Here is a 24,903-nt window from a genome sequence, read left to right on the forward strand (position 1 = left end):
CGAGTACAGAGACGAGTCCACGGTCCGATGCCATGAGGAGGTCATTAGTGACTTTGAGCAGTGCTGTTCCTGTGCTGTGATGGGCTCTGAATCCAGACTGGAAAGCATCGAGCAGACTGTTCCTACGCAGGTGGTCGTTTAGCTGACTTACAACAGCTCTTTCGAGTAGTTTGGAGATAAAGGTGAGGTTGGAGATCGGTCTGTAGTTTCCTAGGACGTCCGGGTCCAGTGAAGGTTTTTTAAGTATCGGAATGATCACAGCAGTTTTAACAGCCTGTGGTACATATCCTGTTTCCAGAGACAAGTTGATCAATGGGGAAATTAACATAAAAAGTACCCACACATGTACTAGGCTTTCACAGCAGCCCACCTTGTAGTTTCTATAAGTTGCTGCACTGAGGAACATAAACAGTCTTTATTCACCTGCCTGCACTTGTTCTGTGGGCTAAACTTTCCCCACCCAAAGGTAAAAACCTGTAATCACTGTCGCCCTGCGGCTATATCACTTATCATTTATAGTCTTTGAAATTGGTTCCATTCATCTTTTCATGTCTGTGGTGATTCACATTATTTCACAGGAGAGAGAAAAGAAAAGACATCTGTGACAAAGTTGAAAATCCATTTTTTTTTCTGCTTTTCAGTTGTACACAACATGCAGATGTTGATACAATTGATCTCTTTGCTTTTCATACAACTACAACAACTAATACAACTATATTAAAGGTAGGGTAGGAGATTTCATTCTGATGCACTTTTTGTTGAATTAGTGTAACTTCTCTTTACAATCTGATAGCAACCAATTAGTTCGGCAGTTTTGCTTTAAAACAAAGAATATCTGTGGAAGCTATAAAATGCTAAAAACATCAGCCAATCCTACCTGCACCTGCCTGGAGTATTGGCTGGCTGTCACTTTCTTCCTGCTCTGCGCGCACCAGAGAGGTACGTGCATGATGTCCATCACAGACTGGTTGGGAGGCGTGGCTTCGGGGTGAGCTCCGAGAGAAAGGGGCGTGTGTTTACTTTCAAAATCTGGCTGACTCTCACTGAGTTTTCAAAATCTCCTACCCTACCTTTAAATCTTAGCACTTTAGCCAGCTGAGACATTAGCTAGAGACAAACTATATGTTAACCTTCATAAAATGTGCATAGATTATAAATCTCCAAAATCATCTGAAAAGTTGCAAAAATTAGTAAAAACATTCTGACATTTCATCAACACAGCTTATATAATCATATACACAACCCATCCTCAAGGCTTCATATCCGAATCATAGCAGTGTTAACCTCCAATTATCTTTTCAATATGAAAATTATTTTGAGAAACCATTAACACGTTAAAACTGCGGTAAAGATCAATAACTTGTGAGTAATACAGCGTATATGCCATATACTACTGCCTACACTCTTTAAGAACAACTCACTAAGATGACAAATTGTGTTAGGATTGACTTCTTGATGTATGTGCTTTCATGAGAGTGTCATAGTTTGCTTGTGAGCTGAGTGTGTGAGCATGTGTTGGTCGTCGCTGGAAAGCCTCCATCGAAGGAGGCGTTCAGCACCTCGTCCAGGTTCGTGGCTGTGACAAAGTCAAGGTCGGCTCGGACGTTGGCTGGAAGCTCCTCCAGGTCCTTCTCATTGCGTTTTGGAAGGATCACTCGCTTCACTCCAGCCCTGTGAGCGGCCAGGGCCTTGTCCTTGATCCCGCCCACCTGAGGGGAACAGACCGACCAGTTGGCTTCAACTGTGTGCGTGTACACTTATGTTTGTTGAATGGGATTTACTCACCGGTAGCACCAGGCCTCTTAACGTGATCTCTCCTGTCATAGCAACGTCCGACCTGACCAATCGGCCACTAAACAGTGATGCTAGGCAGGTAACTATGGTAACACCAGCAGAGGGGCCATCCTTGGTGACAGCTCCAGCAGGGAAGTGGAGGTGTATGTCTGTCCCTTCTAAAGGATCTGGAGCACCCACAGCTGCTCAAACACACAAATGTTTGTATGATTGTCTCAGTGCACAGTGTTGTACATTCATCTGAGTGTGTGAACTCACTGTTGGTCAGCTGGTAGGTTTTAGCGTTGGCTCTGAGCCAGCTGATGGCCAAATGAGCAGATTCTTTCATGACGTCACCCAGCTGACCCGTCAGTGTTAGCTGACCTTCTCCCTCCATCCGACTGGCCTCCACAAACATGATCTCCCCACCGAGCGGAGTCCAGGCCAGGCCCACAGCCACACCGGGCAGGGTGAGGTGCTCAGAGACCTTTCAGCGTGTACAGACAACATCTGTCAGAGAGTCTTTGAGGAGGATTTCGTAATCATTACAAGTTCAGCAGTGCCTGTGGAAAAACAAGGTCCTGCCTAGACAGATGAAAGCGAGAGTGTACGAGTGGTGAAGGAGAACTAAGGGGAGAGTGATGGAGAAATTGTGATATAAGAAGAAAACAAATCATTTTTTACATGATGGCGTATTTTCACTTTATGAACAGCAGCTGTTGTGAAGCTGTATAAAAGAAGATGACAATTTTTTCAGGAATGCTGTGGGTCACCCGATTTCTGTGGGGTGGGAGTCAGTTTTACCACTGCTTATTCACCGCACATGAAGAGAGGCACTTTTAAAGAACAGTGTTTCTCAGTCTGATTCTTACCTCCATTTCAAACAGAGGAGGTCCCAGGATGTCTTTCAGGGCTATGTGGTCGATGACTATAGGCATCTCTGGTGGTGCTGCCTTGTCTGGAAAAACACATGCAGCATCTGTTGATGTTGATGATGATGGATTAACCCTCAGGGCACCCTTCGATTTTGGCTATGTTCGTACTCCTAGGGCCCAAATGTGTACCTCTCCTAAAAGTGCTATAACAATGTCATATATATATATATATATATTTTTTTTTTACATTTTTTTAAAATTTCTTTTCAGCAATGTCAGACCTAACCATAGATATACAATTTTCTATATTTTTTATGTTTTTGTGCTATTTCTGTCATAAAAAACATAAAATTCATAAACAGAAAATATGCAAGATTTTTAAAGCTGAGGTGCCAAGTGGGTCACTTGATATGAGGAATTTACAGCCTTGATTGTAATTAATCTCCGTGGTCAATAATTGATAACAAAATTGATTTTGATGCATTATTATTATTGCAGTAATAAGAAATTATTCAAAAAACTCACACTCGTACTCCTAGGGCCCAAACGTGTACCTCTCTTAAAAGTGCTATAACAATTCCATATATAAAAGAATTTTTTTCATTGCATGCATTGTCAGACCTAACCATAGATACAAAGTTTTTTATATATTTATTCTATTATGTCATAAAATGGATGATTTTTTTTTTGGGGGGGGGGGGGGGGGGGGGGTTCTGGAGCCTAGAATGTGGAGGAAGCCTGAGTACCCGGAGAGAACCCACGCAGGCACAGGGAGAACATGCAAATTCCACACAGAATCGCCACCCCAGTCAGAATGGAACCAGGAACCTTCTTGCTGTCCTCTTGCAGTCCTCTGCGGCAGCACGGTGGTGCATTATGATGCATTTTGCAGACATGGGCCCCGCATTTGGCACAGTAGCTCCACACTGGAAGCACAAAGTGTCAATGAATGTCCTCAAGAAAAAAGAAAAAAGGTTAAAGATGCTCGAGAGGCTGTTGATCCTCCTGACCTCAGAGCAAAATGTGTGGGCCCTGGGGAGAGGATTGGAGTAGGGACAAATAAACACCTGTTCATTAGTGGGAGCATCACTTTGCAAGGGTGTAGTAGCATGGACAGAGGGGGCATGTCCCCACCAATAATTTGATCACCTCCTAAACAATAACGGATTCTCAATGGATGCAGGAAGGGTTAAATTCCGTTGGAATCTTAGGCCCCCACCAATGTCAAAAGCAAATCTACACCATTGTCACTCCAGTGAAATCTCCAGTTGCTGTCATCCATTTCCTCCTCTTGTTCTTCTTCATCTTCCTCCTCTTGCTCTTCTTCTCCCTCTTCCTCCCCAGTGGTGCTGCCAAGGTCCTCCTCTGGACAAAATTCCTATGCGGACACATTCTGGCTGTCAGAGGGTGATGTGTTTTCATCAGTGGCCTTGGGGGACTTCAAAATGGCAGCAAGTGCCTCTTCAAAATGTAATCTCCTCTTCATGGTCGCTTGTGGTGACATGAATCCAGATAAAACTGTACAATGTTCTCCCCGACTTCAAAGATGCACCTACATATATTGGTGCACACATCCAATAGGAGAACGGTCGCTCTGTCTGATCTAACTTTTGATCATTTGAATTTTCACACACACACACACAATATATTCTCAACAACACTAACACCACTTGCTTGAGCTTTTAGACTTTGATTTAACACACACACTCACATGCACGGTATGATTCTCTATTCTCTCTTTTATATCAAGCTGAACACACCAAAACCATTTTTATGAAGAGAAGATTGAAGCAAGGCGTCTGGACTTGTAGAGTTTTCTAGAAGACGTTTCGCTGCTCATCCAAGCAGCTTCATCAGTTCTAACTGTTTGGTGGGGAAACATGGTTTATATGTGGTTACAGACCTATGTGGGTGGGTCTGGGTAAAACTTAAAAAAACTTAAAAACAATAGCACTAAATGTTTCCATACTTACCTGTGATGTTCTGGCTGACTGGGCCAGGTGAGTCTAACGACTGGCTAACGACTATGAAACTACCGGAGGGGGACTGGTTGACAGCCCTTTGTTCTTACTGTGAGTATGTGCAAACTTCCTGGGAATGGATGGAATCACTGCATTGTATGTGGTAGAAAGATGATGTCTGAGGCCACCACCTCTGTTAAGGGAAGGTTTTTCCAGCTTAACATAGATGGCTTCCTTGACTCCTCTTTCATGCCACCTTTCCTCCCTGTCTAAAATGTGAACATTGTTAAAGCCACAAAAACAAGACCCCCCAACAACAAGAAGAAGGACAACACCAGGCGGAGAAAGAACATCTCCATTCCATATGTGTCAGGAGTATCAGAGAAACTCCGCAGGATCTTCAACAACCATGACATCCCGGTCCATTTCAAACCTATGACAACACTGAGACAGAGACTGGTTCACCCGAAGGATAAGATTCCCAGGGAGAAACACAGCAATGTGATATATGCAGTCCAGTGCAGTGAGGAATGCTCTGATCTGTACATTGGAGAAACTAAACAACCACTCCACAGAAGAATGGCTCAGCACAGGAGAGCCACCTCCTCAGGACAAGACTCAGCTGTTCACCTCCACCTCAAGGACAAAGGACACTCCTTTGAGGACAACAATGTTCACATTTTAGACAGGGAGGAAAGGTGGTATGAAAGAGGAGTCAAGGAAGCCATCTATGTTAAGCTGGAAAAACCTTCCCTTAACAGAGGTGGTGGCCTCAGACATCATCTTTCTACCACATACAATGCAGTGATTCCAGCCATTCCCAGGAAGTTTGCACATACTCACAGTAAGAACAAAGGGCTGTCAATCAGTCCACCTCCGGCAGTTTCATAGTCGTTAGCCAGTCGTTAGACACACCTGGCCCAGTCAGCCAGAACATCACAGGTAAGTATGGAAACATTTAGTGCTATTGTTTTTAAGTTTTACCCAGACCCACCCACATAGGTCTGTAACCACATATAAACCATGTTTCCCACCAAACAGTTAGAACTGATGAAGCTGCTTGGATGAGCAGCGAAACGTCTTCTAGAAAACTCTACAAGTCCAGATGCCTTGCTTCAATCTTCTCTACGTATGATGACCTGGATGACTGAGAATCTTCATCAACACATTTTTATGAAGTTCAGTTATTTTATTTCCTTGCATTTTGCAAGGTAATCGAACAGATCTTTATAAAAACTATGTGAGGGAGCTGTGCTTAAAGGGGTCTTGACACCTAAAATGTGTTGTTTTTGTTTTTTTTTAAGGAAACTTTTAAAGGAAAACTATAAGGGATACATGGGGAAAGCATAATAATATGTCAGGATTAGAGTATATCAAAGATTTGGTGATATAATGGGAGTCAAGTGGGGACAATTGATTTTTGTAAATAATCATAAAAAAAATATTCCTGGCCAAGTTTGTTACATTTAGCTTTTTAACTGATGGATATATTGAGAACCAAAAGACAAAAAAAAAGCAAAATGTACACGTTTGGGCCCTAGGATGCCCAGAGGATAATTGGACTATTATGACAACAGCTGCACCTGGACAATCAGCTCTGAACTCAAACATGCAGAGGTGCACCAGACATCAAGAACATCAAACATAGAAAAATTAAAGAAAGAAAATGCAATATACATGCACAAGAACACACATCATGTGCATACACACATTTGTGAATGCAGAAAGCCCTCTGTGTTGGTACCTGGCAACACAGAGCATCCCGTTTATCAGACACTATGTGTGTCCTGCTCTTTCATTGGGCCACTCTAAGGAAATTAAGCTATAGTGGTGTCAGTCTGTTGTCTACAAAAATATTTCAGTAAGATATTTTAGTAAGTGAAGCATGAAGACTAGAAGGAATGTGATGTACAAACGAGCAGGAAGTGTGCACATGGAGCTGCTCGACAGCAGCATGCAGACTTGGCCGGGTTTCTTTTCTAATGTAGACCAGCTGGCTGCACATTATCCAGCTCATTATGCAGCTACTGAAATGCATTAAGCTCTACTTACATAGATATAGTAACAGTCACCCAGCAGCAGGCATGAAATACTGTCTTTGAATTAGATCACTCCACTATTATTACACCAATAATAAGTCTGTATAAAGTGGCTGAGTGTCAAACATCGTAATGTGACATTATAAGGCAACACTTATTTAACTATTCAGCTGAAACTGAACACTGTCCTCTGACCTCCTCTCTAAGTGACTTTGTTCCAAACAGCTGTCACTCTCTCACTTACACACACACACAGCTGGTTTTACTTAAGAGCTCTTCTGGGGCTGACAGTTGTGCGTTTACACTGTTTGACTAACACTGAGATATTCTGTCATTAGGTGATGTTGACATGTCTGTTGTTATGCCATATAAGGGAAGTCATCTGTCTGACAAGGACAGAAAGTAACACGATTTGTTTCATTCTGATTGCAAACTAGAGAGAACCACCTCAATGAGCTTGGTGGCATTACCATGGATACAGTTGAGGAGTATTATGTTACTTCCCTTCCTCTTAGCGAGCAGGGTCATAACAAAGTCATACAACTAATACTGTTGGAGTCAAAATGATTAGGCCCCTGTTAAAATGTCTTTTTTTAAAAAAAAATATTTTTCACATTCTGTCAGGGAAGGGTTTTACTGTGACTACTTTAGGTTTTCTTTCAGGATATTCTTACTCTTCGCAAATAAGTAATTGAAAGTAATTATGGCTTTCTCAATGGAAATACTATAGTAGAAATGTTTTTTTGCTCAATTGAACAACACTTACTCAGCAATATTAAAAAAATATAACATTTTCATAGGAACTAATCAATTTGTCTCCAACTTTAATTCAAGAGCTTAAAGGAATTACAGTCTGCAGCTGATCCAGAACGCAGCAGCTAGAGTTCTGACAGGAAGCAGCCAAAGGGATCATATCTCTCCTGTCCTAGCGTCTCTTCACTGGCTCCCAGTGGACTCAAGAATACACTTCAAGATCCTTCTTCTAACCTACAAGGCTCTTCATGGACTTGCTCCATTGTATCTGCAGGACCTGATTGTACCATATGTTCCTAATAGGACACTCAGATCTCTGAGTGCAGGTTTACTAGTAGTTCCTAGGATTCATAGAAGTAGAATGGGAGGATGAGCTTTCAGCTATCAGGCACCACTATTATGGAACCAGTTACCAATCTGGGTCTGAGAGGCAGACACTGCCTCCACCTTTAAGACTAGACTTAAAACTTTTCTGTTTAGTAAGGCGTACAGTTAGCCTTAGACCTAGTGTGTAGCACAGCTATGCTGCTCTAGGCCTACGTTGTCGGGGGGCACAAACATGATCCTCTGAGCAGCTTCCCTCTCACCCTCTAACCTCTCCTTTTCTCTCCTTAGTCTGGCTCACACTGGTCTCAAGACCTGCATGCTGACCTGCAGTCCGGCCCGTGAAGTCTCTCTTGCAATACGTTGTCGGGGGGCACAAACATGATCATCTGAGCAGTTTCCAACTCACCCTCTGACCTCTCCTCTACTCTCCTTAGTCTGGCTCATACTGGGTAATATCGTCTCATAATCTGTGTTTACTGTCTTCCTCGTAGTTCTGTGCCTCGCTCTCGCTCTCTCTCTTGGCAGGTCTCAAGACCTGCATGCTGACCTGCAGTCCGGCCCCTGATCTCTCCTGTGCTCATCGACTTCACTAGCCCCTGCTGCTCATCCTTGCTACCAAATTACTATTACTACTTATGGACTGACAATATATATAGATATCCATTACAATATAATCACTGTTTCATCTTGCTGTCATGTTTGCTCTGTACAGTATCGTGTTTGCTCCTCTCTGTCTCTCTCTCTCCTTCATCCTCTCTCTCCTTCATCCTCTCTCGCTCTCTCTCCTCTCTCTCTCTCTCTCCCCCTCATCCTCTCTGACTAGCAGCAGGACTGGTTCCCTCTTAAGTTGACGGGTCCTGCTCAAGGTTTCTTCCTCTTAAAGGGAGTTTTTCCTTGCCACAGTGCTCTTAGGGGGGTTCCTGTGAAGCGCTTTGAGACAATGTCTGATTGTAATATGCGCTATATAAATAAAACTGAATTGAATTGAATTGAATTAAGTCTAATGCCTCACTTCAAGCTCTTCAATAAAAATGACATATCTCCAACTTCAAACACTGATTTTGAGAAAGCATTTTCAGTCTGTGGGGTTTTACCTGCACTGAGGATGCTCATGACCTGGACAGTTTTTACAAAGGTCACACATTTTCACAGTTCTCACCAATTTTCCTTTTTCCTTTTTTTTTAAAATGTTGTATTTAGCATTTACTGTGGGTATTTCTTAATGGCTGGAAATCCGCTATAATGGTTCCTACATTAATGTCAAGTGACCCAAATGAAGTAGCAAATTATAGGCCTATAAACATCCTTCCTGTGATTTCTGAGGTTACTGGGAGACAGAACTGATTATGTAATCAGATTAACTTTTTCCACTCGTCAAATTTAGGTTAGGGAATAACCTTTTTACTGCTATTTTGTGGAATGTCTTATGTCTAGCTTGGACAACAGTGGTGTGTTTAGATCTGAGAATCTGGTCATGTAAACTTCGACATTTTGTCTACAGTGTAGGTTTGTGTTTTAAATGAAACACTGCCTCTTAATGTAATCCCAAGGTAAGCTAAAGGGGTCAGTCTAGCGTGCTCATTTGACATGCATCACTACATTAACTGACTAATCCTTAGTCTAAAGACAAGTCCTGTCTGCATGCATCTATTTATATGTGTGAATGGGCAGGTCTGTTGAGATTTAGCTATCAAATCTGCCTTGATCCTGCCGTCCCACAGAGAGACAGAAAGAAAACACACACGCAGCTTCAATCTCACCTCCCTGCTGCATAGAGTTCTCAGATTTCAAAGTCTCAGAGGTCTTGGGCATATAACCTTCGGCAACCTTCACAGCCACAGCTCGGCAGATTGCACCGATCTTCCTCTCAAGGGAGCGCACACCTGCTTCTTGGGTGTACCTTCCGTCCAAACAAAAGAACAAAAAACAGTACATGGATGTGAGACGAGATTTCACTGGTACTATTAGTAGGGGTAGTTTCATTCTGCCTCCTCTGCTCTGTCAGGAAATGATCAGGACACAGGCTGAGTGTAAATAAGCTAATCAGGAATGCATAACTTTTCTTTAGACTGGCTGGTAACTGTGGTGCAATATATTACCACCATTACAATCACACTGTTCTGAAATGACCACAGGATGAATCTGCTGTTTGGATATCACCAAATGCATCATCAGCACAGACAAAACACCCACTGTGTGTATTTATGAGATGGACTCCAGCAGCCAGTGTCAGGCAGAGGCTGACCTTAGGCCTGAGGATGAAGATGTTTTGTCTAATCTAAAGGTCACCCTGCCTCGCAAGCAATAGTCTGCATTCAAAAACAAATTCCAGTGAGCAGAGGAGTTTAATTGAGGAATTTAACCTCAGATGTTAGCTGCCATTAGGTTTAGCTCTGCATGTTACACTGGATCTCTCCTTAATGCGAGGGATGCATACAGCATCTCAGCAGAACATATTGTCTACATAAATAAAATGTTCAATAAATAACATTCTTTTTATTAATTCAAACAGGAGCTTAGCAGCAACGACGACTGCAGCAGCAGGCAGAAAATCAAATCTTCTTACTTAAACACTGAAGTAACACAATGCTGCAGTTGTTGAGTTCTGAACAAAAATATGTCAAATTTCATTACCATCCTCATAGAAGAGACCACTAGACATAACGTCTCTACACAATGTGTATATGTGGTAAACATCCGATGGAGTTACGAAGGAAACTGAATGATACTTTTATTATGGCAAATGAATCATTTACTCAAAAACTTCCACAGCCGTGCTGGATATAAATCTCAACAAGTGACATCTGAGATCCAACAACCAACCTTGATATCTAGATTCAGTGTGACACATCAGTACCCCCCTTCTGGCAGTGAGGGGAATTACACAAACACTACTGAATAGTGCTGAACGACTATGTGGCAAGGCTGAGAAATAAGGCTGAAAAAGATGCAGACTGCAGTTTTTAGTAAAGATGTAGTGTCTGAAAGTGTTTCTTTCTTTGTCGATGACTCTCCCCCATATGATGTCTGCCAAAATGTCAAAACAAAAGTGTTTAAGATAACAATGCCTGTGCAGTATTTCAGATGAGTTGAGATGAAGTTTAGTTAATTTTTGTGAGTGTGTACCTGCTGATTATATCCTGTGTAGTATCTTGGGGTATATGCAGCTGCTGAGGTGTTAACCCGTGTTGCTCCAGCTGGTTTGGGATCAGATGACGGTGAGCTATCTCCACCTTCTCTTCCTGTGTGTAACCTCAAACAACAGTTTCAGAATGAAGGGTAAACACATAGGCAGCTGTTTCACCTTTTTTAGTCCACAATAAAATCACCTAGTCATGACATTTCACATGTAGAGCTGAAATATAAGAATAGAATAGAACAGAAATACTTTATTCATCCCATTTTGCAGATACTGTTAGGGTGTGTGTGTGCTTATTCAATTTTGATTAGACACAGTTGTCATTTCAGTAAATGCACCCTGGCTGTGATGAATTCAGTCAAAAGGACAAAGTTTGACTAAAAGTCAAATGGAATCTTAAAGGTGACCTATCAAATCAGAGTGGTACCCACCTGGTACCTGCAGCACCTCCATCCTGTCCAGCAGGGCTGGGGGAATGGTTGCTGTGCTGTTTGCGGTGGCTATAAAGAGCACTTGGGAGAGGTCAAAGGCCACGTTAAGGTAATGGTCTGTGAAGCTGTGATTCTGCTCTGGGTCCAGGACCTAAAGGTGCATATAGAGACAGTTTCAGTGTGTGTTTAATTAATTTAACTTTCATTTCACCTGAATGCTCTTCGAATTGGTTTATAAACAGAGAAACACAAACATACAAAAATAATTGAAGTAAAGCATGGTTCAGGGAGAAGATCAAATACTTCCCAGCAATGTTAGCAGAAGTCAAACAGCAAGTTATGCAAGAACACGCAAAGGTTGAGTTGGAGGAATTAATAATCAGTGAAGACATCTGATTCTACTCCAGCAGTAATGTGAAGGACAGACTGACCTCTAGCAGTGCAGCAGCAGGGTCTCCTTGCAGGCTCTTCCCCAGCTTGTCCACCTCGTCCAGGAGGAAGACAGGATTATTGACACCCACTGCCTTTAAACCGTTGATAATGCGACCAGGCATGCTTCCTACATATGTACGCCTGAAGACATGGCACAAATTTCAAATACTCTGTAAATGTTTCCACTCAATTTCCTCACAAAAGGCTCACAAAGTTCTTCATTCTACAGATGACAAGTCAAAAGAAATATAAGAGACAAGAAAGAAACATGTCAAAGTCCCCATCAACTCTTTTCTACAATAAGTTTTGTCATGTTTTATGTTATTATTATACAGTCCTGCTGTTTCAGACTTTTTGTAGACATGTGTACTTGTGTTTACCACGCAACAATACAACAAAACAAAAACATTGGCCAAAATACCATACAAAAATACCATACAGATACATACAGATGTTATCTGAAACAGACTGACCTAATGCAAGAAAGCTTCAACTCTTTACAAGCTGAAAGAATTACCAGGGACATTTCTAGTCCAAACACAATTTCAGCACCTCAAATGTTGAAAAGTTGAACAAATCGTATTCTAGACAAATTTAAGACGTTTAATCATTAATCTCTTGGTGCCTTGCTGTGGTAGTGATAAGGGGTCTCAACTTTGTTTAGTCTTCCTTTGAAACAACAGGATCCTCCCCATAATCTGTTATAAATTATTTTCCCTCACTCACCTCTTTGCACACACACAGGATCCAATACATTACTTGTCAATCAAACACAACATATGAGCAGTGGCATCTGTGTGGTGTGTGCTCTTCTGTACCTTACATGGACCCGAGTGTCTCACCTACAGATCACATCTACTCACATCTACAGTTTAAACCACACCCACCTCTTCACTTTGGTTTTCACCTCTGTGTTATGTTATCAATATTTAGCAGGCCATCTGAAACGTGTATCAGTCAGTACATGCCTTGGTTATTTTCACAGATGGTAAGAACAATGAGTACTTTTCCATTCCTGGAACACTGCAGTTCACACACATTTAGCACTCTTGTCTATTTTATGAGAAAGCACATCACTGCGGGTCTCCCTGATCAAAGCTAATGTGTACATTTACTTTTGACATAATCATTTTCATTGCTCAAATAAAAGTCCAAATCTTTGTCTGAGGAAAAACAAAATCCACACCACCAACAAGAGCACGTCTACACGGTCCAAGAACAAATAACACTGCCAAATGAATAATGTTTTCAGAATGTAGGACATTGACGTTCACTTTTAATGTGTGTGTCATTTAAATCAGATGCAGGTGACCATCCAGGCATGCTGGAAGGATGTCAGCCCTTTCAAAGTGATTTAAGCTCATGTTGTGCCAACCTGTTGAAGTGCAAACAGACTGAATAAAACATGGTTTCATTACTTCTCTTCAACAGGAGTCTGTTAAGGAAAAACCTGAGAGAAAACAGATTGTTCTTCAAAATATGCTGCTCTATGATTTTTTTTCCTGTGTGATTGATAATGCTTTTCAAAATGCAATTCAAATACTTGACTCGTGAGAGTTCATGTTCCACTCTGGTCAAATACACATCCACAAACCTAATATAGGTTTCACAATCAATAACTCATACTGCAGTGGCACACTGATATATTGAATTTTCCAATTATCCATGTCCTGAAACAAGAATACAATATTACATGCTTAAAAACAAAGACCCACCTGCAAGCTGAAAAACGCTGTGATGAATTGCCTCATACATTCTTATTTTTGGAGACATTTCAGGACATGTATATTTACATGTGTGTGCCTCATGTATTCTCATGTGGTCTCCCCCTTTGCAGCGCAGTTTATATATAGTGGTGGTAAAACATCTGCTAACCCTGCTTTCTTATGTGCATACCGGTGTCCGCGGATGTCAGACTGGTCACAGACCCCTCCCAAAGCGATGCGGTGAAACTCCCTGCCCAGAGTCCTGGCAATGGAGCGTCCTACACTGGTCTTACCAACTCCTGGAGGGCCCACAAAGCACAGAATGGGACCCTAAAAAAAATCACGAAATTCACAAATTAATATATGACAAGCTAAAGAAATTGCTTCATACAGCATGTAACATTTTTGTTAGTGTGACATATAAATATCACCTTGAGTGAAGTCTTCATCTGTCTCACAGCTAGGTACTCCAGCACACGTCTCTTCAGCTTGTCCATGGCATAGTGATCGTTGTCCAATAAAGTACGAGCAGCTCGGATATCCAGGCAATCTGAAACATGTTTGTGTTGGGTGGGATAAGTGTCAAAGTGATAAATGGTTGGAAAAAAAGAAACGTAAAAGTTTAGAGGCTTCAGAAGCAGCAGCTAAACCTAATTAGGAAGCAGACGACACAAACAAGCAATAATGAAATGAGTGTGTGTAGGGCTGGGTAATGAACCGAAAATATATCGAAACCGGCATTTATGCCCAGTAACCGTTGCAATGCAACGCGTGGTGATTGTCAGTGGTTCGGGAGCAACAGGTCGCGGGTTCGAAACGGCGGCGTCCCAACACACACACGGCTTTTGGTGCCGGCATAATAACCGATGATCGAGGACAAAGTGTCAATTAATCGCGGTTTTGATTTCAGGCAATATCGCCCGGCCCTGTGTGTGGATCAAGGACGCGCAATCGTACCACACTTAATGCAAAAAGTGCTTGAGGTTTTTTTACTTTAGCAAATTCCCCTTTGGCCACGCTGCTGACTGAACCCTGCCCTCCACTGAGATGAAGTCACATGTTACAAGGGTTGCGTGGATAGTAGTGACAGATAGACAAATTGAGTTTGGGCTCACATATAGACATGACTGATTCACAAAGGGAGACTTGTTTTGCTAATGTGTCAATCAATTATTTCCAGTTTACACCTTCACACATGAAGCAGCATTCACTTGGAGATGTGTTCCAGCATACACTCTCTTAAAAGCTCTGCTTTCCTCTGTCTCCTAAGGAACACATTTGTCTGTTTGGCTCCTAATGCTGCAATATGTTCAGCAGCTGGTGCTTGGCTTTGTACTGTTTGATGTTGCATAGGTACTGCATAGTGCTCTAGCTGCCCCTTACTGCGAAAAATGGGGTGGAATAAGCAGTGAGACTAACTGAAATCATTCTTCATACTTTGGATAGAAATTCTGCTTGTGATAGTTTTTCACCACAGGGTGCTTTCACAGGCCGCCTCGACAGGTGTTTGTTGACAGCGTTGAAGGTGCATTCATCAGTTTCAATGTTATCAAGTTCAATTATATCAACTTTTCCGGCCCAGAGTTCACTGACAGCAGCTTTTTCAGTAATGTAGCAACCAAAGATACTCTCCAGGTTGGAACTTCACCGTGGGATGAGACCACTAGAAAAAAGTAAACCTCCAAATGTGATTTAAAAGCCAGTCAGCCAGCCTAATTTAGTTTAAGAGCCAGTTTTAGCATTACAAATAGAACAGGACATCTTTAGAGTGTGCTGCTGAGACAGATCTCTTATTATCCCCCTGACTTGCTTGTGTAAAAAAACACAGTTTGTTGGTTCCAATATTTAGTAATGACATTTTTTTCCAATCTGATCCATCAGCTTAAACTGCTCAAAATTAACTTTGAGAGATGTGCCATGTGGCTGCAGCATGTGCCACATGAAAAGTATAAATTCCTTTTAGGGGAGAATAATATTTTAGTTTTCAGCATTATTTAAAGTGCATCAATATGATCAATTATTAACCCTTACTTGTTGAAGAGAGGTTTTTCAAGGTTGTGGTATCAGTATATATGCAAACACCATTAGTAATGTTCCAGCGAATTTTGTTTACATGCAGGAAAATTACTGCAGATATGGACAACGTAAGCTCAGTGAAGCCCCAAGAGGCAGGCTCAGCTGAATTACATGTGTAAATTGTGTAAATGCAGCTTTGTCTACCCTTGGTGCTTTTGCTCCATGGCAACTCCACCATCAGGTCCAAATAGTTTCTGGTCAGGGCATACTCAGGCATGGACTGGGGCATCTTTTTCAGTCTGAATAGACATGAACAAGAATAAAAGTGTCACTAATCTGACTGTCAATTTAAAAGGCTGTGATAGGTAACAATGCATAATTTAAAAAGGATGTGAGATTAATTAACTAAAAACAACTGAGAAGATGAAAAACAAGGAAAAGTCTCACCTCTTGAGTTCTTTTAAGCAAACTCGAAGTGCAGCTTCAGGCATGTTGGCCCCGTGGACCTTCCTCTCCAAGACTGCAGTGTAATCTCCATCATCATCTTCATCCTCCTCTTCCAGATTGAACTGTCGGCCTGGGAATACACCACCTTTACGCACTGATAACACCTAAACAGAGAGATGTGTGTGAGATATAAATGTATTCTGATAGTTTAATTAAAAAGTAGTGCAGATGTCCATTACCCTCTTTTCATTATCAGGACTCATTTTCCTGGTTTTCTGCAGCAGCTTCAGTCCCTCTATCTGTCTGGTCAACATGGGCAGGGCCTTCTTAAAACGCTCTTCCAAAGTCACTGCATCCAGGACCTTCACAGTAAAAGTTTCAATATAGCAGTCATTTCTTTGGGTAACCAATCATGTGGTAAGGCTGACATAGGCCCGAAAGTCACTTTACCTGTAGCTTTTCTTTGTTTGAGGTGCGGATCATAGAAGCGACCACATCAGGTAGCGTTTCCCTGGGCAGACTGTCCAACAGGCGCCTGAACTTGGCCACCACTGGAACAGACATGTCCAACATACCTAAAAGCTACAGACACACACATCTGTTTAATAAACAGTGAAAGTATTCATTCAGCTTTGAATGGTTGGCAGCCAGATTCTCACGCCATACCCCAAGAATAAACCTACAAATGTATCTCCTTAATTACAAGGCTCCTAAGCTGGATCCATACTCCGCGAAAGCAGAGAACTCCCTTCCCCCTGCAGACGTTACGCCCACAAAATGACGTCATTTTCTCTCTCGGACCGCCCGTTGTGCCGCGCTCTCGGACCATTGACAGTAAAAACTATGGACAGAGCTTCTGAAGAGCCGTTTTGAGGCTCGGTGGGAGGTTCCGGGACGTGATGACCGCCGCCATGTTGGCAGCGTCACGTCCGCCAAAACTCCAAATATGGACAAAGAGGGAGAGCACGAGCGGGGTTTAGGGGGGCGGGCGATCGTGGAAGCAGGAAACTCGCACTGTGATACGTCAACTGTCTGTCACTCGAGCGGCAACGCCCATAATTAGGCGTAATTTTAAGTCCGAATAAAATTGAAACGAGTGAGTTGGAAAAAAATCCCCCCCCCCCCCCCGTACAATTGACACTAGAAGAGAACCTATCATCTGAGACCAGAGTGGTTTTTTTGTACCAGGCTGTAAACATGTTCGTTTCTGCTGTGAAGTCGGCCATTTTAACATGGGAGTCTATGGGAAATTACTCGCTTATGGAGCCAGCCCCCAGCTGTTGCGGCGTGAACTAGTTTTGACACTTCCGCATGGGCTTCAAGTTTGAGCGCCTTGTGCCGCTTGTCTCGGACACATGGCCCGGGCAGAACTTTTTCTCTCAAGGCTGTGCGTCAACCATGCTGTGATTGGTCGGAATTTATTGTGGGCGTGTAATGTGGTGAAGCGCAAGAGCTTCTTCAGGTGCAGAACGCACAGGAGGAAGCACAGCGACGATGGACAGTTTAGATGAGCAGCTGGCAAACAGCTCCTTGGAGGAGAAACACGGCGCACAGAGGAGAGCGTCTGTCCAAAAGGTGGCGATAAAACTAATCCCAGTATCGATCACGGCGTTACAGTGGCTCGCGCACATTAAACACCGGGAGACGGGATGTATTATTGCAGTCCACATGTTCACAGAATTAAACTCACACAGACAAGAGGTCTGCTACAGTCAACTACACTGATCTTCTATCTATTGTCATGCTGTGCGCCCTCTTCCCTGAACATTATCAGCTCGTTAGACCAGGTAACCACGACTGTGCTCACAATTTGCAATACAATTGCATTGTCAACCTTTTGTGTGTGACGTGACGTAGGAGGGCCGTACGAGGAGTTCTGCACACACACGTCTCGCGGAGTATGGTACCTCCTTGCCGAAAATAACTTTTTTTTTTACTCTTACCACCCGTGGAGCGAGTTCTCTGTTCTCAAGATGGATAGTAGATGGCCAAGGATCTACTAGTACCATACATTCCCAACAAAACACCTAGATCTCAGAGTGCAGGTTTACTTTTAGTTCCCAGAGTTCATAAATGGGAAGGCCTCCACCTTTAAGACCAGGCTTAAAACCTTTCTGTTTAGCAAGATGTCTAACTAGTATAAACTATAGCATGTAGAGAAGTTAGGTATAGATACAGTCACTTGTTGACATGGCTACAGCCACAGGTAGCATAGGGCCGATAAATTCCTAACTTTTACCATAGCTATGCTGTTATAGGCCTGCACTGTCAGGGGAAACAAACATGATCTATTGATCCTCATAGCTCTCTCTCTGTCTCTGCAGGTCTCTCCAGAGCTGCATGCTGACCTGCACTTCAGCCCCTGATTATTCAAATGCTTATTGGTCCTTGTCTGATGTGTCTTAAACCCCCTTGCAATCGTGCAAGCTTGTGACAAAACAAGACCCCATTGGTCAGGATTTGGCTCATATTCTGGTACTGCTTCTTCAACTGGCCAATATGATCTATGCTGTAAAGCATAGGGGTGGCAGTACTAGAGTGCCTCTCAGCAGCAAAGACACACAGTACACACAGTTTGATAGGGTGATGTCAGCACAGACATGGCAAAGCTTGTAGGCTTCTTAGAAAAGAAAGGGGGCTGGGCTGGGCTTAATGGGGGTCTCTAAGTAGGAATTATTGCTTTAGGTGTATCTGTCTGAAGGGTCAAATGGTTACAAAAACTAAGGGAAAATGTATAGTATATGTATATTATTTGAAGATAATGCCTCTTCAACATGTCTGCGCAGTATCCTAGATACAGGACATTATTAGTACTGCTGCAAAAGGTTTTTACAGCCACACTTGTTTATCATGCCATCATACTGAGGTAGTGAAACACAAAGCCAGACGCTGCCAAGTTTTGTTTTATGTCACTTGAAACTGAAATTAATAGTCATCTGCAGCATAGTTACAAAGGCCAATACAAATCAAATGAGAGAAATGTAGAATGTAGTAAAGTACAGGTGATAAAAATTTAAGGCATCAGCTTATAACCAGGTTATCAGCTCATGTCCAGTAGCACCTGAATTGGGCCTCGGGTAAGAGAGTAATGTACACCTATCAATATATCATACACTGCTCAAAAAAATAAAGGGAACACATAAACAACACAATGTAACTCCAAGTCAATCACTCTTCTGTGAAATCAGCCTGTCCAGTTAGGAAGCAACACTGAATGTGAATCAGTTTCAGCTGCTGTTGTGCAAATGGAACAGACAACAGGTGGAAATGAGAGGCAATTATCAAGACAACCCCTATAAAGGTGAGGTTCTGCAGGTGCTGACCACAGACCATTTCTCTGCTCGCATCCTTGCTGCCTGATGTTTTGCTCACTTTTGCATTTTGTCACTGCTCTCACCCCTAGAGGTAGCATGAGGCGGTGCCTACAACCCACACAAGTTGCTCAGGTAGTGCAGCTCATTCAGGATGGCACATCAATGTGAGCTGTGGCAAGAAGGTTTGCTGTGTCTGTCAGCACAGTGTCCAGAGCATCTGGGACATCATGTCTCGTTCCATCCACCACACCACATTGCACCACAGACTGTCCAGGAGTTGATTGATGCTTTAATCCAGGTCTTTGAGGAGATCCCTCAGGACAACATACGCCACCTCATCAGGAGCATGCCTAGGCATTTTAGGGCAGTCATACAGGCACATGGAGGCCACACACACTGCTGAGCCTCATATTGACTTGTCTTGAGGTATTTCCACTTAAGTTGGATCAGCCTGTAATGTGATTTTCCACTTTCATTTTGAGTATGGTTCAAAATCCAGACCTCCATGGGTTTTGATTTTGATTTACATTGATCATTTTTATGTTATTTTGTCCTCAACGTATTCCACTATGTAATGAATGAAGATTTTCAACTAGAATATTTCATTCATTGAGATCTAGGATGCATTTTACTGTTCCCTTTATTTTGTTTGAGCAGTGTATTAGGACTCCCTGTGTCTCTGACCACCTTTTAGAATGCAAACTTGTCATTAACCATCCATGTTAACCTGCTCAATATCACCAGGCTTGGGACACCTGCTTCTAAGAAACAAAGCTCTTAACAGTGAACCACACTGTTAAGCTAAAGGTGAATTGAAACTCAAGTTCAAATCAAATGGCACACTCTACAAAAACTTTTAGTGTGCGCCATTTTTTAAGTGTAGCTTTTACATTGTTACATTGTTTACAAAATATACATATGTCTTTCTGTCCCTGCACTTTCTGTATTCATGTCCCTGCTGCTGGATGATGACATGAAATCTTCTCAATCACAGACTGGACATAAAAGAAATTAAAATCTATAAAGCCGGTGATGGCTACCATTTGAACGCACTTCAAACTCTTATTTCTTTCAAATAGTCATTTGGGCAATGACAGTGAAGAGGAAATGTGGAAGTCAGGGTTGAAGAAACTGCAAATGAGACCTCATCACAAATGTCAATGTCAGAGGTAATGAAAGAGACATTGTGGGCAGGGTATTTTAGAGAGTGTCATTAAAACTCAGCAGTTTGGCTGTTTAAGGTTAAAGAGGCACACAGAGGCAACAGCATATTATGAAAAGAACTTTTGCTTAGTAACAATAAGCTTGTGAGAGCATGTTGCAGCACAGAAATCCCAAGGCCACCGGTACTGATAATCTGAGAGGAAGAAATGTCCCACAACTTGTAATGATCTAAAGGAGAGTGGCTCAAAAGTAAATCAGTCACAGAAATCCTTTTAGTAGCACATAACTGTTTGCCAGCCATTGTTATATTTCTACATAATTTTTCTTTTTATTCTCAAAACTTACTTTTCTATGAAATTATGAATAATTTTACTGAATTTACATAGAATTGTTATTGTTTTATGATAAATGCTGTCTTTCATTACCCATTTTGAATGATGTTCCCCTACTCACTGTGAAATGGTGGAAAGTCAATAAAACACTACACTCTGTAAATTAAGAACTGTTTTAGTCTCCTCCTTTTACTAAGCATAATCCTGTTAACTTCAACAGATATTTCAAAATACATTCCATAGACTTTTTTAGTAAAGTTCCCACACACACACACACACACACACACACCTGTACAGCAGCCTGGTAGAACTTCTGTGACAGCTCTCCATCTTCTGCTGTGACACCTTTTGTTGCTGGGGTCGTGTACTGCTCCAGTTTATCCAACTGCTTCACCTGAAATGTATGATGTAAATTTAAATGAAGTGGTGGGCAAACAAGTATGCAAAGTATAATATGTATTCACGTTATAACTACAGTTATTGATCAAAAACACATTAACTGCCATGTACAAGCTATAGACCACTTTACTGCAAGGTCACATCGAAGTCAGTTAGGTCCCCACCTTTGTGCCTTCCACACAGAGCAGTGAGGTGCAATATGTGTCTAATAGCACCTATGACTAAATGTGTGAATGATTATGCATGACCATTAACCACTGCTTGATTGTTTACATTCAATGGGTGTTAGCTGGTTGCTAGAGAGATATATTGTTGCCCACCCATTTTAAATCTAATACTTCCAAATTTGCCCTCATTGCTGACATTTATTATATGTGACTCCCATCTAATCGAGTACAACATTAATATCGCTGTGAGGAAATCTAACACTTGACTTTTAGATTGACAGCCTTTGCAACATAGTGGTCATAATAAGGAAGGAGGAAACATTATTTTTAACACATTGCTGTGTTCAGCATGCTTTGTTATTGCTTGTTGCTATAAATTGTTATGCTGTTGTTTTCTTGTGAGAACTAAACATCTTGTTTATGGGCTTAATTTAAATTAAAAAAAAAAGTTAGTCAAAGGTTTAAAACATAGCCTCTCATGGGAAACACAGGTGCAAGACAGCACATTTCTTACCATGATCAGTATTGTCAGAGATGCACCAACGTGCATTGAGTGCAGCCAAAGGCTGCTTTGCTAATTTGTTAGTGAATTAATCTTTAATCTGGAACAAAATATGGTTGATTAAGTTTTACCTCGGCCAGAACAAATGGTCGCTCCTTCAGCAGACTGGACACACTTAAGCGGCAGAGTCCAGTGATGAGAAGGGTATAGTGAGGCTTAGGCCAGTTACTGCCTACTACCTGCACTGCAATCCCTGCCGTGCCGATTCTAGACAGACAAAGAGTGAGAGACAACAGTATGAGAGACATCTCATTGCCTCACTGCTACAGAAGTAATTCAGTAATTCTTCAATACAGATTTCCTCCCAAATGTTTCATCATCACACTTCTTCTCAGTTAAAATTATTATTCAACTAATATTAATTATTAACCAGTTTACCTATAGTTGTTATTAGCCAGGGCTACAGACATGATCAGAAGTTAGTATCGCCTCTTTTAATTCATTCATTTTTTGTAAACAACATAATAAAAGTCATCTGATTGTAGTAGGTCTTAGCATTAGGCAAATACAACCTAGGTAAACAACAACATATAACTTTTACACACCACGCCATTATTTATTTAGTAAAACTGAAAACAATAAAAACATGTGTTCAACACGAAGTACCCTTGTAGATCCACTTTTAGCAGCAATAACTCAAAGTAATAGTTTCCTGTATGACTTTATCAGTCTCTCACATCATTGTGTGATGGTGGGTTCAGATAATGGATGGATGAAATGCTGTGGTGGGACCTTAAGAGGTCTGTTCATAAATGAATGCCCCAAACCTGAATGAACTGAAACAACGTAGTGAAGAAAAATGGAGCATATTCCTCCATGATTCAACCTAGGGGTAATTATACACCAAACTTGCACATGTTTCCTCTTAATTGGATATTTTAGGCATCGGTGGTGTGGAACCTGATTAAGGCATTAAATGACCACCTTTGTCACAAAAGAATTTAATAGCAGGATGTCAGTTTGTTTTCCAGCCAACTGAAAAAACAAACCATACAGAGACAGGTTTAGTAACCAGGCAGCAGATGAAAGGTCGGAGTCCAACCCTCTTAGAGTCTGATTGTTTTAGACTGCAGGGCCACTGCTAAACTGTGGATGCTTCTAGAACAAGTCACACTGCAACATCTGAACAAACCCAAAAATATGGTTATAATAGGCACGCACAGGACAGCTGGCAGTGCTTTTGGTCACACTGTAAAAATTAGCAGAAACATACTTTCCAGATGAGGACAAAATGCTTGATTTTATAGCAAACCGCCCTAAAATGTCACAAACTGGTGAGAAGTCTTAAAATATAAATTGTTTACGAGGAGCATGTTATCTCCCTTCCTATTCTGCAACATCACCTGAGTATTACATTCTCTGGGATGCTGCTGCTAGCTACTGTCCCACCACCCCAAAACAAAAACACTGCTGGACGTCTATGATCATGCTATAAGTGCCAAGCTACACAGTTTGTTTGTTACTTGTGTAATGTCGGGAGGTCGTCGGTGTCGTGCTCTGGATCTCTGGTGTTGGGTATCACTCCTATAATGGTACTTTTCAGCGAGGTCCCCTTCAACAGTCGTTGGCTAACCAAATGCATGTTCCGCGGAGAGTCCACGCTAAATCTAACCGTGGAGCCCGGGAGGAGCACTCCTTCGTGGGTGAGGAGTAACGGCAGACGGCTCGGTATCTGAATTCCCTCACCTGACGTCATTTTTCCAAAATTCTCTTCGATAGACTCTCAATGTTTTGTCACACAACTCCTGCAAACACAAACGTACTTATCTGTCAAAAAAAACTAGCGAAGTGTAAACAATTCACATCCGGGTAGTACTTTCAAAATAAACTTCCCATGGCTGACGCCAACATATTCTTAGAGAACATAAAGGCAGCAGCTGTTCAAATATAATTTGCATTGCATTAAAACGTGTGTTGTTGTTTGCGCATTATTTTTGGCACCATTTTTAGTCCCCAAAATAATACTTTTGTACTTTTTGTACTTTTACAACTTCCTGTTTTTCTATGGCTTGGCTACGGTAAGCACAGAGGGACAAAGTATACATTATTGCATAGCAAATAAATCAGGAAACATGCAATTATTTGTATTTTGTAGATTTTGCATGTTAATCTGTTTAAATACAATCATGAAAAGTAAACAAGTATTCAAATGCCCAGTTCAGTTTTTTTTTTGCTACCTTTCCACTGTAATCCATATGGAATTCCTGTGCCTGTTTTTCCAATATTGTTCACTGCTCAACACTAAATTACACATCCTAGATCTCAATGAATGAAATATATAAGTTAAAAGTCAGATATCAGAAACAGACATCAGAAAACTGATCAATGTGAATCAAAATCATTATTATGAGATGTCCCAGATGTGCTCGATTGGATTCAGGTCTGGGGAACGGGCAGGCCAGTCCAAAACATAAATGTTTTCATCATGCAGGAACTGCTGACACACACATGAGGCTTAGCATTGTCATGCATCAGAAGGAACCTAGGACGCACTGTACCAGCATATGGTCTGCAAAAGTGTGCAAAGCATCAGGCAGAAAGGATAAGAACAGAGAAATGGTCAGTGGTCAGCACCTGCAGAACCTCTCCTTTATAGGGGTTGTCTTGATAATGGCCTCCCATTTCTACCTGTTGTCTGTCCCATTTCCACAACAGCAGCTGAAATTGATTCACAATCAGTGTTGCTGGACAGGCTGATTTTACAGAAGTGTGACAGACTTGGAGTCACAGCGTGTTCTTTAAGTGTTCCTTTTGTTTTATTTGAGCAGTGTATTTATACCATTACAACTTTGAGATCTAAGTTTGCCTCATGTTACATACCTATTAAAATGCCTCATTGGTGAAGGTAAAACACCAGGACCACTTTTTCAAGTGCAACTACAGTAATTACATTCACATCTATATTTATTTTTTGACATTACGGAACTAATTTTATACATTACCTGCTTTTGCTTTTTATAGTTTCGTTTTCAAGCATGTTACAATTAATATTAGTACAGAAGCAAACACCATATTTACCCAATGCCATGTGTTTGACGAACTAAACATTGCAAAATCTGCAACTTA

The 24,903-nt window shown here is 41.6% G+C and overlaps 1 protein-coding gene across 4 annotated transcripts; it reads right to left on the reverse strand.

The window, feature by feature from the left end:
* Window positions 1–297: 297 nt before the first annotated feature.
* lonp2 (lon peptidase 2, peroxisomal) lies at window positions 298–23,630 on the reverse strand. Of its 4 annotated transcripts, none has more exons than XM_028407541.1 (17): window positions 23,524–23,618; window positions 21,909–22,044; window positions 20,999–21,103; window positions 16,350–16,481; window positions 16,139–16,261; window positions 15,900–16,063; window positions 15,657–15,751; window positions 13,868–13,986; window positions 13,627–13,766; window positions 11,730–11,871; window positions 11,299–11,449; window positions 10,855–10,981; window positions 9,489–9,628; window positions 2,646–2,752; window positions 2,053–2,260; window positions 1,786–1,976; window positions 298–1,709 (listed from the first exon to the last, which is right to left on the reverse strand). In XM_028407541.1, the coding sequence occupies exons 4-17, from the start codon at window positions 16,470–16,472 to the stop codon at window positions 1,479–1,481; spliced, it is 2,061 nt and encodes a 686-aa protein (XP_028263342.1). In that variant the 5' UTR covers window positions 16,473–16,481; window positions 20,999–21,103; window positions 21,909–22,044; window positions 23,524–23,618; the 3' UTR covers window positions 298–1,478. The 4 variants fall into 4 exon arrangements, with proteins under 4 accessions (XP_028263342.1, XP_028263343.1, XP_028263341.1 ...); XM_028407540.1 differs by having other exon boundaries at window positions 299–1,709; window positions 2,646–2,731; window positions 23,301–23,630; XM_028407539.1 differs by having other exon boundaries at window positions 299–1,709; window positions 23,301–23,630.
* Window positions 23,631–24,903: the final 1,273 nt, after the last annotated feature.

Source organism: Parambassis ranga, chromosome 6, assembly GCF_900634625.1.
Source record: "Parambassis ranga chromosome 6, fParRan2.1, whole genome shotgun sequence".
NCBI classification, from domain to species: Eukaryota; Metazoa; Chordata; class Actinopteri; family Ambassidae; genus Parambassis; species Parambassis ranga.